The sequence below is a fragment of the Gasterosteus aculeatus genome, chromosome 10 (assembly GCF_964276395.1).
Source record: "Gasterosteus aculeatus chromosome 10, fGasAcu3.hap1.1, whole genome shotgun sequence".
Lineage (NCBI taxonomy): Eukaryota > Metazoa > Chordata > Actinopteri > Perciformes > Gasterosteidae > Gasterosteus > Gasterosteus aculeatus.
This window is the reverse complement of record NC_135697.1, coordinates 1,960,023-1,979,009: the sequence shown is the minus strand read 5'-3', so window position 1 is coordinate 1,979,009 and position 18,987 is coordinate 1,960,023. Positions and strand designations below refer to the sequence as shown.

The 18,987-nt window shown below is 43.9% G+C and overlaps 1 protein-coding gene across 2 annotated transcripts in view; it reads right to left on the bottom strand.

Annotated features, from left to right (window-relative positions):
• phf14 (PHD finger protein 14) overlaps positions 1-18,987 on the bottom strand; it is a 61,139-nt gene that overhangs the window by 25,388 nt on the left and 16,764 nt on the right. The window contains exons 11-17 of one of the 2 annotated variants that reach the window (XM_078080687.1): positions 18,279-18,374; positions 12,717-12,823; positions 12,361-12,492; positions 9,599-9,749; positions 6,105-6,167; positions 5,416-5,537; positions 1,790-4,065 (exon numbers count right to left, since the gene is read on the bottom strand). In XM_078080687.1, the coding sequence (XP_077936813.1) occupies positions 4,059-4,065; positions 5,416-5,537; positions 6,105-6,167; positions 9,599-9,749; positions 12,361-12,492; positions 12,717-12,823; positions 18,279-18,374 (678 nt within the window). In that variant the 3' untranslated portion in view covers positions 1,790-4,058. Of the gene's footprint in view, positions 1-1,789; positions 4,066-5,415; positions 5,538-6,104; positions 6,168-9,598; positions 9,750-12,360; positions 12,493-12,716; positions 12,824-18,278; positions 18,375-18,987 lie in introns of those variants that run through there. The other variant, XM_078080686.1, reaches the window with a different exon arrangement.

Genomic DNA, 18,987 nt, shown 5'->3' with positions numbered 1-18,987 from the left:
GGGCTTTGGGACTCATGTTGGCTATGTAATGATTAAAAAAAAGGTAGGAGGCCACCCACTGCAGTTGAGAGGATAAGACAGAAAGCAGTAGCAGAGGGAGAATGTGCACGTCGGGAAGCGCTGGGGCAGACCCACACTGGGGTGGAATCAGTGGGATAAAGAGACGGCGGTAGAAGCTAGGGAGTAATAGCTTTGAGCTGCTTGGCCACACTTCCCACACAGCCCCAGTCACAGCTCTGGTGTTTTTGGTTTTAATAGGGGGAAAAGGGTGAAGTCAGCAAAAACAAAATGCCGCCATTAAATCATCTCCCCGGATCCGGTGTCAGAGCAGTAATGGGAAACGCACTCATCATCGGAAAGGTTACTGCCTTCCAGAACCCCCCTCCCCAGCTAGCTCCGTGTCTCCGTCCCGCACCTCCTGGTCCCTGTCTCATTCCAAACAAGGCCGAGCCCATCTCTGGTTGGCCCGCTGCTACATCGTCCCGAAAACCCTCCTGAGAGGGGGTGGGGGGGGGGTGGTGGTACAGTTCACCACGGTATGTTGGTTCCATCTCACAGAGATGCCACAAACCAAAATGTCTCTCTTTGTGTCGTCTGGCGCTGTTTAACGGACAAGGACTGAAATCATTACGAAAACTTTGTAGTCTTTGCATTCTTTTCTTACTATATTTAATTAATCTGCTTTACTTAAGATTGTACTATTTTACAAATGATGACTTCTGTAAGATACATGAAAAATACATATTTTTTATAAAGATCTTGTTCAATTCGGATGTGATCCATATGAAATAGTATTTATGATAAAATGGTTTGAGACTATATTGAATATTATTGAAAAATGTTGTTTTTGAAAGCCTGCTATGCTGTTGATTTAGCAAATGAGGCATGGATCTTTTATTTCTAATTGATACTCTGGAGTTGCTGGAAATGTTGGAGGATACTTACATTATGTAATCATTTTACATACAGCAAAATAGTGCAACCTTTTTAATGCAAAGTGCCCTTAAAAATATATGTATATTCCAACGTGTGTGCTAGTCTAACAATAGGCATGACGATAGCCTAATTAGTTTATAATCACCGAAACGGAGTATCAACTCGTTTCTGTTGGCTTAAAATGAGCCCTTCATAAATGAAACGAGTGGGTGTTGGTCCTCCCTACAGTTTCCACCATGTTGCACTGCCTTTAAGGTTTACACTAACCGTCTTAAATACAATCAAAGTGATTTATCATGTGCATGAGAGGCCGCTTAAACCTTTCATCTCTTGCACACTTATTGCCAGTCTGCCATTGGTTAAGATACTGTCAGCATTGGCATGTGCCACGGTCGCATATCCCCGATGAGGCCTAATCTGTGAAGAAATGATAGTTTTAAACAAAATGAATACATATGCAAAACTCAGAACAGTCCACCAGTGTGATTGATGGGTCGTCTATAGTTTGACAGCTTTTAGAGTTCAATGCTCAATAACGGCCTGGGGTAAAGGGTGACGGTATTTCCAGTCAGCAGCTTCAATAACCTGACACTAAGAGTTAAAGGAGTCTGTGCTGATCAAACATGGCCAATGTCTGCAGAGAACGAATCCAGCAGGTCAGCTCTAGACTGGATAGTATGTGGGCAGCGCAGCAGGATTCGGTCTTAGAGCCCCCCCCCCCAACAAGAAGGCCACTTCCCAGGTGATAAATCACCGATGACAGAGGGCATTACACGCACAAACGGACTGGTGCCGCCGCCGCACCTTCGGAACAATTAATTAGCCGGCTGACACTCATTTATCAATGTGGCAATAGGATGAAAAAGTCAAGAGTTTATTAAAGCTCTGCTTCATTTTCAAGAGCTGTAGGCCAGAGGCTGAGACACTTCACATACACAACAGCAGCAACATCCACATTCCTACTTCATACAGTATCACAATACAGCACACAATTATTCACATATATTCCCCTAAAGGCTTGGGTGTAAATGAATGAGAACTAAGGTCTGAGGAAGAAAATATGGCAGTCGCTTCAAGAATACATCACAAATCAATCAGAGTTCACCTCGTCTTACAACACAATTTTATGATATTTAATCAAGTATGTAGGCACCAAAATGTATGATTGGCCTCTTCAATAAATACTGTACAGTGTCACACTTAGGTAGCTACCTGGCATTAAAATTCAACAAGACCACATCACTTATTTTACATTTTAAAATTACTGTACAGATCTGGATAAACAGATACAGCCATGCATTGTGTACGTGACTTAGAGACTGACTGAGCGTGAGTGATGGGGAAGGACCGGTCAGGAGACAGCATGTCGCTCTGCACAGAGGTCTCGCCTCTAAAGACGGATCTGGTGTGCATTCGGGTCCCAACGAGCAAAAAGCCGTGAACTGCATGGGTTTCACTGCTCCCAAAAGCCTGCATCCAGGGCCCTGGACGGGCTGCAGAGTGACACATGAGGGCAGAGTGTGACACTCGCCACAAGCCCTGACAGAGCAGCAAGCAGCTGCTGGTTTTGACGGCTTGGACAATGGAGCACCAGGGACATGGAAACAAAGCTGAGCTTCTTTCTGAGGACATGTCAGTTTAACTGTCACTTCAAGATGTGGAGACGGAGGAAGACATAAGTGCCTAAAAAACACGTAGGTGCTATTTAGGTGCTAATCCCACTAACTACACTAGTTTGTTTCAAGTACAGATGCTATATAGTAGCATTCATCAAAGAGAAAGACTTGGCTTTTCTATTCATAACACTGACTTCTCCTAATAATTTGGGTCCTCGAAGTACAGAGAAAACACAACACAACACAACATTCATGTCTTGGAGAGAAAGTTTGTCTGTAAAAATCCTCACTGGAAGGTGCAGGTTGATGACTTCAATCAATAATACTGATTGGTACTAATGAGAAGTGGTACTGACGGGTGAAATTATTCACACACACATTGGATGAACACCTCGAGGCAAAGAAAGGAACCTTGGGAAGGTTCTCTTCCTTTTGGAGCTCTGTGATCTTTCAACTGTTTGCAAGCAATGAGTCCTCTACTCACGTCTCACAAAGGAAGTTCAGCTACCATGAGAACAATCAAGAGTTACGTCAGCCTTGGACAAACTTGTAGCACCCTATCGCATGATGGGACCACAACCTTTAAGATCCCATGAAAGGAGCTTTTTTTAGAAAGTTGCTTCTTGGTGGAAAACAGAGCCTCCTCAGTGGTTCCTGTGATTTGTGAGTGGCCTTCAGAAATATATCAACTAACTACAACTTCATAGGGTTTGTCTTTGTTTGTCCTGGTACCTTTCACAAAGGTTGTTCCTGGACGGTAAAGGGTACACCTCAAACTATCTGTAAAAAGGATATAGCGAGAACCCCTACGAGAAGTTCTACATGGAACTGTGGAATAATGGTCCAGGATCGCATCCCTCTGGAGGTTCTATCTAGAACGTTTCCAACTTCAAAAGGTGTTAACAATAACCGACCATGAGGGTTCCACCAAGAACACTTTATTTCAACACCAGTTCATGGGATATTTAAAGATAGCAATGACTCAATGTCTTACAAAATAAATGTGGAGCACTGCAGCCATAAATTGTCTTCAAGTCTAACTATCAATTCACTTTCTGCTTATTAATGTTTGATGCGACCTAGCTAGCACAAAGCGATGTTGTGGTTATTCACCAGAATGGTTTAATACATGAATTGTATAAAAAACATACATTTTTCTTACTTGGTAAAACTTCGTAGATGCAGAAAATTGCATAGGTGCAACTTGAGCCACAAGCGTTCACAGAAACAATTAACCAAGTAAGGAGTAGTGTGTAAAAGCAGTTAGGAGTCCAACTTTAACCAAAAACAACTCCGCGTCTGCATTCAGTCGGCCTGGCTCAACTGCCGTTGGACAGTTCGTGGTCCCGTTCGGATCAGAGGTGGTTGTGGGGGCGGCGTGACGGTCTCGATCCTCAGCCTGACTCGAGCGGCATTCTTCAAACGCCTCAATTTGCCTCTCTCTGTCTCTAAGCCAACGTCGTCTGTCCCGACTTTCTACGGGAGGCGAGCTGGCTGCCCCGGCTCTCACAACCTGTGCAACGCAAAGATAGAAAGAGTCAGGGCAGCACAGCTCACACCCTCACAACGCTTCACAGCCACCAACACACTGCTCTTGCCATGGAGATGTTGTATTTTTCAGTATAAGACGTCACTACATGGATTGTGAAAATGTAACTCAACATTGTTTTTGTTTTTTCTTGGCTTCGGTTATATATACTGATGTGTAAAGTGGTACAAAAAAATATAATTCTTATTCTTATTCTCAAATAGAAAAATAAATCGTCATAATAAATATGCCATGTCACAGGGTGGTGGGACGTTATTGGAATTATGCAATAATTCCCATTTATTTCCAGAAATTTGAACACTGGATAAAGCCAAGTTGTTTCATGTTATTGAAATGAGACACAACTAGAAGGTTTAGTGTGACACTTAAGTGGGGATTTCTGGCATAACTATTGTGAAATGACATACGTTCTAAAGACAAGAATAGAATAGGGTCAACTCTAACTAGTAGATAAAGGTAGTAAAGGTGTCTTTCTTTAAATGGTATTTAGCACTGAAATCATCATTTTTGAATGTGTTTCAATTATAAAATGTCAGTGTATATGGATTATTGCTCCAGAGCTAGTAAAGTAAGTAAAGTCTTCACATATTTTCATTCTTTCACAAGTCACATTTTGTTTTAGTTCTTTCATTTATGAAGACCACGGGTAAAAATAGGTGTACGTGTTTCATGTGTATATAACAAACAAATAAAGCAGGAGATCAGAATCAAGGGAGGTGAATATAAAAATAATCTTGCTTTAAAACAAGAATAGTGACTGTGACAAGAAGTGGGATTAATAAATAAAAGCTTTCTGCCACGACTGGTTATGTTTCAACAGAAGAATTCAGAAGTCACAACATGTTCAAGTCACTGTGTACCATCACACAACACCACAGTGATGAAATACATGAAGGAAGACGTTCATCACATGACCCCGTTCTGACCACGTGTCTGCTGTGATCTATTCTTTTTCTTTTTCTAATATGCTTTCTCACAAGATTCCAATGTCAAAGGAAAAAAATCCAGCTGATTAGATTCCTGACACCTGGAATCCAAGAAAGGAGCAGAATAAATTGTGCTATTCATTACGCCTTAATGAACTGTGCAAATGTATGTGGCAGGTGAATGCAGGGGGCCCATGGATGAGGGACCCTCGGCCCCCTCGTTCTCAGAGCCCAGGCGGCCAGGCCTAATGAAGACTGAACTTTAATCATCAGGAGGATACGACCCCCACACACACACACACACACACACACACACACACACACACACACACACACAGAGCGTGTCTGATAGCCCCGCCCCCCAGCTTTCTCTCTCTCGCTCTCTCACCTCACGAGGTTTTCGTTGTCGCCCGGTCCACTGCAGGTTGTGCACTCGGTCCTTGTGTCGTCAGCTTTGGGTTTCTTCTGCATTGCAGATTGCCGTTGTCGGCGTTCCCGTGGCAGCGGTTCCTATGGAAACACAGCTTATTAGAATCCAGGGCGGTTTGAGCGCTTGATGGTGTTTAACGGAATGTTAAAGTGGGGAGGGACGGGGAAAGCGCCGGAGCATAATTCCCAGAATACAATCCTGGACAAAGAGCAACTACTGTGTAACGTGACTCTTTTCATATTCTTCGATGGCCTTCATTCTGTTCATAGAAAAAAATGAATCACTGATTTCTGTGGATTTCTGAAAGATAACATCCACCTCCTGCTTCTTTGTCGACACAAAAAATACACAAATATCTCTAAAGGACAACGCCGTACGTGTCATAAAGAATAATGCCAGATTGGCAGGAATGTATAGAATCAAAGTAGCTCAAGTCTAGTTGGATCTATTTACTTTTATATATATAAATGTTATATATATAAAATGGTTCAATTAGGTTTTAGAAATATGTTAACTGATCTCTTCTTTTTTATTGTCAGTAATAATACAACTGAAATATACCAGGATTAGAGGGGTCCCAAACAATTGTCAGCATAGCTAAAGAGCAGAGGTGAAAACAGGTCATCGGCATTTGGAAAAGGACCAACCTCGGCTTTATCTTCTCTGTCTTCACTCATCGGAACTCTCTTCCTCTTCTGCCCTCTGGTTCTCTGCAAAACACAATCAGCTCAAAGAATAAACACATGACAACTCTCCAGTTCCATCTGCGTGGATTCAGTTCAGCATTTCAATCACAACCTGATGTGGTTCTTTTACTCCCAAGTCAAAATGCAAGTATTATTCACATTTTAACCTCCTTAAGATCACATATGATTAAAAAATTATTTAAAATGAATACACAAAAAAATCTTCGTTTGTTTTGTTCTGTCTGCCTTTGCCTTATGTAAAGCGTCTTTGGGTATTTAGAAAAAATCCCATTCATTCCTGTAAAGAAAAACAGGACTTTTAAGCTACTTCAGACACATTTCCACCAATTCTATATCACGTAACATGAAGCAACAAGGGAGGTGTATGTGTGTGTGAGCCGCAGCCCACTTTGCATCCCTTAAATATTGACTTTCCCTCGGGGATAGGTGACAGCAGAGAAGCTACAGACGTCCATAATTTAATTGAGGAGCTGAATGGAATTCTGGCCCTCTAGAGGCCCAGAGCACCGATCTCTTCATCTCACAGCAACACGCTGGGCCGCGGCACTAAACCAAAGCGTGCTCCTTCCTCACAGCACACTGAACAGAGCATGGAAAGAAAGAAGAAAAGTCAAACATCCCCTTGTTGTTTGCTAGCAAGTGAGCGTTTAAAAAGGGGAAGAAAAATCGACAACATATTTAAACAGATTGTGAAAACAATCCCATCTGTCGCCTTTGGCTCGCCAACACTCGCCAGATGGGGCACTTATCGTTAAGAACGCTAACAGCAACCCTGCTGCCAATTGGCTGCCGTGGACCTTCGCCGCTTCTCCCGCGACCGCGCCGCCAAACAAAGGAGATTATTTAGTTCTTTGTGCATTAAAGTAGTGACTGTAAAGTCATTCAGGAGGCCGGGCAGAGCCAGTGCAGCTCAGCAGCTGTTTCAGCAGTAAAAAAAGAAAAAGGCTCAGCCTCACAGCACGGCTAATCTCTGCTCAGGTGAGCAAATTAAAACTGCAGGCAGTTTATAAGTCCTGTGCAAAATCAATTCTGTAATTAAGTACATCAGTGCGTCTTTAACTTGCATGAATCATTTCACACAGGATTATAGAAAATGAACAGCGCGTAGACAGTGGTAGTTACTAGATATATTAACTTAATTCTTATAATTTCCAACTGATTAATGGGATATGTGCGTATTGGAGGTTTTAATGTTGCACTGCAGCAGTAAATCATGTCTCATTATGAGGCGCATTTTATTGCCACCACCGGTTCTCCTGTGGAACCCTAAACCCCTCTTTAAACTTCTCCCTAATAATCATTACATCACATAACTGCAGAGCACTTCTCCCTGTCTTCCTTTTTAACGCTATGTAATTGTAACGGGTTTGAATTAGCGTAGCTAAGACTAAAACAATTATGACTACAAATAATCTACCCACAATGCAATCTTCTCGGGAGGAGCTGGTGTATCACCGGTGCTCTATTTTAAAATATTATCTGATGTTGTGAACACACAACCCTTGTTTTAATAACTGATGTCAGAGCTTTGGAAAGAGTCATCCTCACACCACCCGTTGCTGGCCAACACTGGTCTGCACACACGGTCAGGGACAACACAACCTTTGGGTGTTTTTTTTTTTTAAATAAAAAGACGCCGTTACAAAGCGTGTGTTCCTATTCAAAGTCCTTTCATTTCCAGCGTGTTCAACTTGCATCGAGTGACTATCTCTCAGAAACACATTAATTGGAGCACGAAGGACAGGGGACTGGCAGCTGTAGCCGTGAGAAAGGCTCAGTATTAAGTAGAGTCGGACTGAACACACTGAACTATTGTGTGCTACAGACTGGGCCTCGCACGGAGCGCAATCTGGATGCAGGAGGGTCCGTGGTGGTCTATTTCTAGCAGACCTAATAATTTATACAGCTGCTACATTACATACATGCTGAATGAAAATGAGCTCACAGGCTGGCTTTAAAGCTTCAACGACATGCCGTAAATAACAGCACAACACCCGTAGCTTCATCCAGGTGGAGCACCCACACCCACACACACACACACACACACACATACGCCTCGGAGGCGAGCGGGAGGTCGATTAGGGAGCCCTGATAGATTGAAACGTGGCTTTAGAGGAGTGCCAATGCTTGGGCGCCTTGGTAAAAGCATTAGAAATGCAAAGCAGCGCCTTTTAGCGTCTGCCATAGCACGCCTTGCATTTGAAGATAAACGCTGCACTGAAGTGCCTCGCCCGAGTGGCCGCGGGGAAAAATCAGAAAGCCGCTTAATCCCCCGAGAGCTCCGGCGGGGTCCTCGGCACACGTCTGGGCCCAGGATTTCCAAACATGAACAGAGGAACACATTAACCCGGACTGGACTAAGACACAGAGTGCAGAGAGCGCAGGAGAGGCGGAGGCCCTGCCTTTGTTCTTCTCCCTAACGGAGGCAGAAGGCTTCTGGTGGAATCGACTCTGCTGTCTGTGGTCACTAGCGGGAAAGTTCCCCCAAGTTTCAAGTGCTCGGCAGCAGGTCACACGCTGACAGTGGAAAAACAAAAAAGGACGTGAAAGACGACCCCCGCCTCTCCACCGATATGTTAGATTGCAATCCGGAGTGTTTTGTTGAGGGAGCGGGGAGGCTGCTTTGTGTTGCAGGATCAGAGAGCATGCTGGGTACCGATAAGGTGGGATCCAGTGAGGGTTAGAGGGAGGGACTGTTCCCTCGCTCTGCTGTCATAAGATGTTACACCGCATACCGGCGCTCTTTATGTGGCACGGTGATAAGAGCTAGAAGGTGACATGAAACAAGGGCTTTTAAATCTACACAACCCTCCGCTCGGGTCACTAGTGCTTAGCATTTGAACATTTATCTAGGGCATTACTGAGGTAATATGTATTATTCATCAGTCGCCTCATCTTTGTCATAATTTATGAAGTCAAAATTGAATAAGAGGTCGGCCAAATCCCTAAAGTCAAACAAATGAGGTGCGACAGTGTGTAACTCCGGTGCACGTTTGGAGACCAACAATCGCTATCAAACAGGCAATAAAAAGCTCTTTTGACAGAATGTGAGTCACGGCAACTACAAAGGGTCGTTCAAAACGGTAATGCTGTTTGCAGACACAAACACACACGTGAATGGAATGTGCTGCGTGACATCGGGGAGACCGTGTTACTGGGCTAGTTGCTGACGCAGAACAGCGGCCTTTGGATTTCCATTATTTCCCACCAAGCTCTCTCCTTCCCGCTCTCGTACTCAAATTCAAAAGTGATAACATTCTTTTCCACTGACGTAGTATTCGTTAACTTTAGCTTCAGAGGTTTATCCTCTGCTCATGAGAGCTCACTTTAACTATAAAGACAGAAGTGAATCGTTAGTTATCGATGCCGATTGGTCGATGGCTAACAGAGACACAGGGTCCAACTCAAGGGGTCTAATTTTAAAGTCCTCTCACTTGATGTTTCTTGGGCTCCGGCGACATCTCCTGCGGGATGAACTTGATCGGCCCTTTGACCTGCCTCCTGGACCTCTTGGTGCCGTCCGGTAGCGTCTCCATGGCGATGTCGGCCTCGTCACTGCTGGCCTGGTCACACTCTGAGCATTGCCTGAGCAGAAGGAAGAGGACTCCTCTCACTGAACTGCATTGATTTGTTATTATCACACACATGGAGCTAGTTTACAGTAAAGTAGAAATTACGGTATATTGATATTGGATTTTATAGTTGATAGAAATCTAATTTGGACTTTTTAATTGAGCACCACCATTAGATTCCTGGCTGTCACTTATAGTTATATATGAAATAACTATTTGATGGCATCCATCAGATAAATCCCATTGACTCTCTGACTTCAGTATTTAGAAATAAAGCCAAATTGTTAGCTATTTCCATCAACCAGCACCATACTCACAATACGTCACTCGTCACACCCTCTGGTTTAGAACATTCCCATCATCCTCTGCTACACTGCTAATTCGCTAATGTTAATGTAAAGTGAGCTGCTAGAAGAAACTTGCTGGAGTCTGTTGATCCTGATGGTGGAACTCAACGAGCTGAACCAGGAACTTAACATAAAGGTCTATACAAAATAATAAAGCATCAATTGCATTGTGGGTGAACATAATACATATATGTAAGGGGAATTGTGTGAGTGGAGTGCGTTTTTGTGCTGATGATGGATCACATATCACCATCCCATGAGATAACGCTGGTATTTACTGGCACAGAAGAGCAAAGCAGCCTTTGAAGGTTCACCTCCGTGTGATTGGGTACGTCTCTGCAGCCACACACCGTTATCATTCAAAGTGTCCCTTTTTCTCTGTCAATGAGGGAATGTGCTCACAGACAGATTGTGTAAGACAAACACGGACACGTCCTGCATTCTAAAACCAGTCATACGCCGGGGGGGGGGGGGGACTAAACTTTGCGTCTAGATGAGGAGGTGGAGTAGCTAAGAGAAGAGAGTGACATTCTACCATCTCAGCATCAGTCATGTGATAATCCCGCTGCCACCGACGGGCCTCAAATGTCACATCCAAAAGGAATAAACACAGGTGTGTTGCTGCTGCTAGCACACAGAATAAAACTGTACAGCCCTCCCCCAATTATATTCATTCCATGGAAATGTTTTATGATGTCAGGGTTATGAAAAGTAAAGAAGATTCTTGCAGGTCTGAGAATTGCTTTTTTGAATTGCTCTAATTCAAGGCCTCTTAAGGGGATGCTTCAGGAACACAGATCACAGGAGGAAGGACCTTTTGTCATGAGCGCTCTGTATGTGCAACTGTGTGGTCGCTTTCACATGAAGAATTCTAAGATATCAATGTGGTTGATTCCGAAAAAGAGTTCTTGTGATGCATGATAGGAGAGTAAACTATCTGTCCCTCACAGAACGCTGCTTCTAATGGAGCTAACGTCCTTGTGCCCTCACCCTCGTCTTTTTGCTGTTTTTTCTGATGCTGCGTCTCTCGCAAAGGGGGGGGCGCAGAGGAAAGGTGGGAGGTGGGGAGTCAGAGTCCTCTTCAGGGTGGGCCTCTGAAAACAGCGTCTCCTCAGGGGGGACGGTCACCAGCAGGCACGGGGTGGGGCAGATGAAATGGTTCCTGCTGGCCACCAAGAATCAGAGAGGAGTGGATCTGGAGGACTACTTCTCCGACTTGGAGAAGTTCGCTCGCTCCGTTCAACACGGCTGCACGAAGAAGGGTGCTGCAGATTACACCCAGCGGGAGGTCTTCCGACTACGGAAGATCAACCTCAAGATCGCCAGGGAAGGAGGAAATGGGGCTGAGTGAGGCGTCCGACCGGCGGAGGAGGATCCTGAGCGGGAAGACGGGCCACTGCCATAGTGACTAATGACTGTAATTGTTTTTTATGTAAAATAAAGGTTTTCTAAAAATCAAAAAAATCTCTCTCTCCCCCCCTTTCTCTCTCTCCCCCCCCCCCCCCCCCCCCCCCCTCTCCCTCTCCCTCCTGTTTGTAACTTAAGCCACTCGGAGACGTGGTTTCAAACGCATGTCAAGTCCTCATGTCGCTTTTCTTTTGTTTTCTTTTGTTTTCTTCCATTGTGGCTGTGTGTTAGGGATGGTGAAACCGAGACCCCCCTGTTGGAATGCAGTGCCCCCTTCGGCAGTGTTTGGGCCTTATGATGTGTTCAAGCTCTAGACAGTAAAGATGAATATCAGGCGAGGGTGAACTATAACGCTATCGTGATGTGTTTGAACATGTTGTTTTGTTCTGAGCAATTGGTGCCTCCAGAGTAAACAAGTTTGTGAACTCGCAAATTATTCAGATAATTCATAATAATCTTATTCCATATTATTCTTAACAAAACAAAACCCAAAAACAAATGCAAGTAAAACACGGGTTTTACTAAATATTATGGAGAATGTCTATTGTGGAATTCAGCCAAAGGGTTTACGGTTCCCTCACATGCAACAGTCAAAGTGTTTGCTTTTATAGTTGAATGTATAGCGAGTGTTTATTCTGCAGCTGCACCTATTGAAGAAAGACCATGGATGTGGTCCACATCCATAACCACCCCCCGTGGTCTATCACTGTCACGTCCAACCACGTGGAGAAGCACGGCAGCGCGTTGGGAGGGCCGACGGAGCGGCACACTGAGGTGTGGCTGCTCCTCCTGAGGAACCTTCAGTGGTGTAGCCTTCCTCAAGCTGACAATTATGTCCTGTATATGTCCTTGACCCCCCGTGTGTCTCACCAGTAGCTGTTCTTGGTCTTCTTGGGCATGCGTGTGAGCGGTGGCTCCAGGCAGCCCAGGTGGTAGTACAGCTTGCAGGTGTCACACAACACCAGCAGGTGCTGGTCCTGGTTCTTCTTACAGATTCCACAACTACAGGAAAACGAGTGAAACGAGTGAAATGAGTGAGAATTATTGATTGTTGAGCAGAAAAAGTAGTGATTTATTTTGCGGCATGTATGTTTTACCATAAAATATCATATAAATGGCCTAAAAAGAATGATGATAATGAGCATCTACAGTACGATACAGGTTCCTTTACTTTATCATTTAACCTTCTTATTTGTTGTTAGCATCTCTCAGGACAATGTGTTCACCTGTAGAGGATTGCTGGCAGGCTGGATGATTTCCCAGGGGATCCTCCCTCCTTCTTGCTGGGCTTCCTCTCTTTAGGGGCTTTCAGAACAGCTGGGGTGTTCAATTTCTGCCAAAAAAAAGAGGCACCCGTGTTTTGATGTTACGGCTATGGGCAGCAGCATTTCTTCCCAAATCAGTGAGCCAGTCCCGAGCTTAAAAGGTCCCTTTCCTCTGGGTGTGCCGTGTCCACACTGAAGGAAGTCATTCTAATCAAAGTGGTGGAGCTTTCAAAACAAATTTAGAAAATTTGATAAAGTAGAATACAAATAAACTATTGATTTGACATCCCACTGTATCTCTGAGCTCACACTTGGAAAATGAGGTTAGCAATGATCTATTTGTAAAGCAACTTATGAAATGAAAACTGAAATGTTTTGGGGAGGTTAATGTTGGGAGCTCCAGTCAGCTCAGGGGTCCTTGCTTGCTTGATTCAGTAGACCTAAACAGCAGTGTGCAGGAACGTTGCACGGATTTTGTATCTCAGTCCTTTCAGGCGGGTGAAAGGGGTGAAAGACTGTATAAAAGTAGCAACACAGACTAGAAAGTGTAAGAGTAACGGACTATGAGGAATGTCAAATATGTTTGTTTTACGAATGTTTTGTCAAATAGCTTCCCAAAGACATCGACATTTGTCCATCAGTGAAGACCATCGGCTGTGAGCTAAAGGGAAACGAGAATAGTTTATGAATGCCCACGCTCATCATTTGATGGTGGGATGTCGGTGAGCAGTGGCGAGGACAGCTGGGTAGCGAAATGGCAGAAGACAGGCAGCTTCAAGCTTGGTGTGAGTGACAGGCAGACCACCTCCAGGTGTGCAGAGAGCTGAAAGCAGAGGAGGGGTCTACGGATCCACAGACACAGCAACTACAGCCACACCGGAAACAGGCAATAACCGTAGAACTGCTTCTATACGTTTCTGTGATGTCATCAGGACCTGACCCTCAACTGCTCCATTTGTCTTTGGGATTACAAGTATTAGCACTGCCTTTACCGGGAGAGGAAGTCAGGACTTCTAAATACAGCGTGTGTTTTTAGGGTGGCCAATCTTCGCACTTCGTGTCCTTGTCAGTGTTTCCTTGGATTAACCTAATCCGGTCTCCTGGCTGTATCATTCCCCGATAACAACAAAGCCAGTATAGTGACAATGAAAGCTGTGTGAGTGGGCAGATTGCTGCGAGAGTGAATGAGGTAGAAAAAGGTGACAAAGGGGCCGGCCAGTTGACGACCCCCCCCAGCCCTCAAATAAAACTCTTTGGATCTACACAATTGAAGTGGATGAATTTCAACAAAATGTGTGTTATGTGTGCCTAAGATAGGTGCAAATCTTTCATTATTTAGTGGACCTAAAGCGCTTGCAGCTTGTGCATCTATTGCTGTCCCTTCAGAGAAGTAACACGGTTCTACAAAACGTATGCACGCCTTCTGGTATCGAAGTGTGCGACACTTACATCCTCGGTGTGGTGTGGACTCCACATTAGATACTAAGTGGTGAAGGAATTATTCAAATCTTTTATTTAAAAGGCATGTACGGTCAATGTACACCACAAGAGCTCCGCAGTACAATAAAGCTGAGATTGAATAGATTAACATCACATTTAGTTCTCCCCATTTTTCCAAAAGTGGCGGCGCCTTAAATTGGTTCTAATGTGCAATCTTGTCACTTCGAGTGATAGTGTTTTTTTTTGTGTTTCATCATACTCTTCATACAAAGTGCTCTCTTTGTCAAATCATTTTCTGGAAGAGTCCATGCTGTTGATACAGAAAAGGAGAAAACTGTTTATCATCTAATGTGGTGAGTGGCTAAAAATGATTTAGAGTGAAAAGTAAAATTGTAGACTGGTCCTACTAAAGTTGGAGTTGTATTATCCACAAGTGACACTTTAATGACCACCTGCTTTTGAGTCAAAGTTCCCTCCCGGCGGAGTCGACGGGAACCTCTTGTATGTGCCAGGTGGAAAGCAGCAGCATTCTGCCGTGTATCCCCGCTGCATTGCTGCCACGCGGGTTAATTAGAAAACTTATCTCGTAGGGACCCAGTTTGTCACTAAACAGACAAGGCTTCCCCTGAGGAAGCTCTAATCTGGGCGCGCTTGCTCCGCCTGCAGCGGCGAGGGAGCGTCCCCGCAGGGAGGCCTGATAGATGGAGGGGGAGGGGAGCAGGGCGAGCGTAACAGGACCTGCCGGGGCTATCTCCTCAACCTGGACTGCAGTCTACCTCCGACCTCCTACAGAGCAGCGCCAACATGGTTAACGCGCCTTATCAGACGGGTTGTAAATGGTGGGTAAAAACACCCGGGCACACAAACAAAGTGAGATGTTGAATAGCAAGGTGAGGCACGAAACAGCAGCCAGGATGATGATCCAATCCGTACATTCTTTGGGTTAGTGCCTTTGCCCCACAATGGGATCATCTTAACTCAATTGAATTGAAGTATATTTTTGTTATATTTGGTTTTTACAACGAAGCAGCAATGTTAAGGTCAACATTGATCCCAGTGTAGCAGGTATAGCAGAATCCCAGCTACAGAAACTAAAGAAGCCACATTGGTGCTAACAATATCAGTGTTTCGAAGAAGGGGGACGCCCTGCCCCCCCTAGAAAGTCTGGAATAAAATTTAAAAAATAAGCCATACGACATACCAGGTTTTTTTTTTCCAAAATTGAGCCAATGTGGAATAATCTATTATACAAATTTGGCTGGGTGCAGTTTGATTTTCTTAAACAAACCACATTGTGGCAAATCATGTGGACGTCTGATGAACACCTCAAACTTTTATGACTACGACCTGATCTGATTAAGACCGTAGATTGTGCCGAAGCACATAGGTTAATACCTTTAATAATCCAGTGTTGGCGGTAACTTCAATTTGGAGTGAAAAAGTCAAGACATTTGCTCGCTCGCGGAACGTGAACTTCCTTGCTTGCGAGGCACATCTCGAAGGTGTTTTCTGGGCGCTCGCTGTTCTGTTCTTTTTGACAGTAAGGGGGCGGAGCCAGTCGCCGTGGTCATCTAGTTGGTTACAAACCCTGTCTTTGGATTGGCTGGAGTTAAGCATTCACAGAACTATAAAAGCCCATTTCCGCACTAGAGAAAAGGGATAGAAAGTCGAAACGTTGAAATAAAACGTTGTAGCTGCAGCTACAACCCCAGTTCACGTTCTGTGAGCGAGCAATTATCTCACGCGAGATGGACTTTTGTTCATGAATGTTTGATTTACGCGCACATGAACCTGATTTGCGCTTTCGAATTTTGACAATGATTTGCCGCCATATATGATCATCAAGTTCTGATCATTTTGGATTATCATTAGTAGTAGTACTACTACTGCTGCTGCTATGACTGCTGGCATTTTATGTAAAATGTTAGCATTTGGATCGGCAATGTTTTAATTTCAATACTCAGTATTCAGTACTAATTTGTACTCATGATATCTATCACACATTTATCCATCCTTATAGGGAGAGAAACATAGGAGGGATCCCTCGAAGACTTCCTCCTTTATATTTCCCAGTTTAAAGGTGATTTATGTTCGGATGTGAGGCCCTCCGTGACGTGGCGTGGCGAGGATGCGTACCCTGTGCCAACTATAAAGCCCTCTGAAGGCAAACTTCATTTGGATTTTGGGCTATACAAATAAAATGAATTTAATTAAAGGCCCTTCACTGTTGAATTACACCAGTTGCTAATAGACCATGCATATCTGCTTTCAGGTCAGGCTGGCAATTATTTTTCTGTTTACAGACACTAAACTGGACTACACTGTAACACTAATCCCTTTTATAATATCTGCGGCCCAGTGGCTGTTTGTTCCTCGTTGCGTTTTAAAGTGGGTGGTGGAAAATGTCTCGTGAGTGTTCGCTTGTGAAGTTGCCTAGAGCATCAGGAACAAAAGCTCTCACTGTGAACTGGAAGAGGGATGCGAGTCCTGGTTGAGGACATTAATAATTTCGGCAAATGCCCAGGCATGATGACAAATAGGAGATGAAAATGTGTCAGATAGATGACACAAAAGCATGCACTGCTGTGACTGATGTTGCTACTTAAATTCTACGTGTTCATAATTAGGTGATTTATGGTGGTCGTTGCAGATTCACTTCCAGTCTCCTAGTTCCTGTCCATTTTGCTGCCTAACAAACGCATTAGCATCATTCCACCATTTATCTACACGGGTCAGACTCTCCAAGACCATACTTTTAATACGACTTTTTATTGCTTTTGCTGGGACTTATATACATAAAACCCAGAAGAAGTACCAGGCACCACAGTAGAAATAGTGAATAATTGTTTTTGGTAAAGGAACAGTGTTCCTCTGATCTTAAAAGGTAAACACACTAGTGACTGATGATTAACTAGAAAGTGCTGCCTATGGAATGCTATGGACAACAAAAGGTAATGTATTAATCCCGGCTGGATTTGAAATAATATGAAATTTAAAAAAAGACACCATAAGCATGTATATCGAGTGTATGCTATATTGCCGTGAGACAAACCTTTCCAAATGGGAACTGAAGAGGAAAATCAGCAGAGAAAAATCAGCAGGGGCGACAGCTTCAAGCTTCAGCTTTCACTCGTTAAATTGGTATATATTAAAAGTATGGTAAATTCCCAATGTGACTTAATTCATTGGATAATTTATGAAGGGGAGTCGGCTTGGCACTAGACATAAACTGCTGTAAGCTGTACGTCAATCATGATACGATCACTGTCAGACATTATGGGAAAAGAATCCTGTCGTATGTAATGACATTGCAATGACATTTTCCTTCAGTCCTTGTGTTTTATCCTAAAGGTCCTAAAACAAATGTTTAACTCAGAACAGGGATCCCAAACTCTTGTATGTCAATTACCTTTTACCTCAGTCAGTGGGGGATTTGGGGTGTGATGAGTGAGGGAATCTCGGATTCGGTCACCATATAGAGCCACTTATGATGGTTAATAAAATGCCTGGCGTGGACGGAAGGCACGATGACTAGACTGGGCGGAGTTACTTTTCAATGTGCAGCCAATCACATACAGTTGTAAAATTATGAACATACCCCGCGAGATACCAAAAACTGTACGGGAACAGAGGTAGTCGGAAGCCTCCGGAGATTGCTGTTGGTCATATCAGACTGGGGATGGAAGATTCTCTATTCCATGGAACACTATTCATAGGGGTTTCACTATGTATTCACTACACCTGAATTCCCCTCCCCCTTTGTAGATTGCAGTTCATTTAGAATCCATCAGCCATTGTGGCAAATCTTTACAATTGGTTACCATAGAAACGAGGAGTGGGAGACGGCTATTAATTCCTCTGGTCGGACTTCATGACAAATGACAGGTCAATCAGTTAGGAGTTTTTCAGAAAGCCTGGTTATGTCCCACTGTTGTTGGCCATGCAGGCTGCTAGTCCCGATCTGATTAACTCTTCATCACACATCACAGATAAGCTAAAAAGGTCAGTCTCCAAACAGCTAATATATGCGTGGGAAACAGGGTAGAAGAAGGCAGGGGGAGGGGTGTGTGATGGTGGTGGTACCTGGCCCAGAATGCCCCCCAGAAGAGTCCATATGGCCTGGCCTTCACTCCGCAGCTCCCCGTTCACGTTGAGCAGCTCCTTCAGGGACTCGCAGAGCTGCGACAGGAGAGAGGGGACAACGTGAGGACGCACCCAGTCACATATGCAGATCGGATCATAACCTGAAATAACAACTGGAAAACGTATTTCCTGCAGAAAATGCTTTGGAATGCTGAAAGCTGAAATAAATAATAGCAGTAGAAAGCAGTTGTTTAGTAATATTAGTAGTACAGCGGGGAGAACAAGTAGTTGATACTCTGCAGACTTTGCAGGTTTTCCCATTTGCAAAGCATGTTGGTGTCTGTCATTTTTATCATAGGCTCTTAAGTCCAAGTTATTTTGATACGTCTCATCAAAAGCATTTCAGTAAGAATTCCCTCCATTAGGGTTAAAAAAAAAAAGAAAAAAAGAAAAACAGGGAATGAGAGAGACAAAGAGACACAAATAGAGATACAGATAGATTCTGAATATTAATTTAATAATAGCATAACAGATAGAAAGCTGAAACCTGATTGCAGGTTTAAAGAAACTTCTGCATTGTCAGGTGATCTGCAAGAGTTGAGCCCAGTATCACAAAGTCGACTTTGCACCGGGCGGTAGTAATACACATCGGTCAAAGCCGGACTTGTAATGTCATTCTTTTCAAGGCCTAAGTCATGTAAGAACTCAG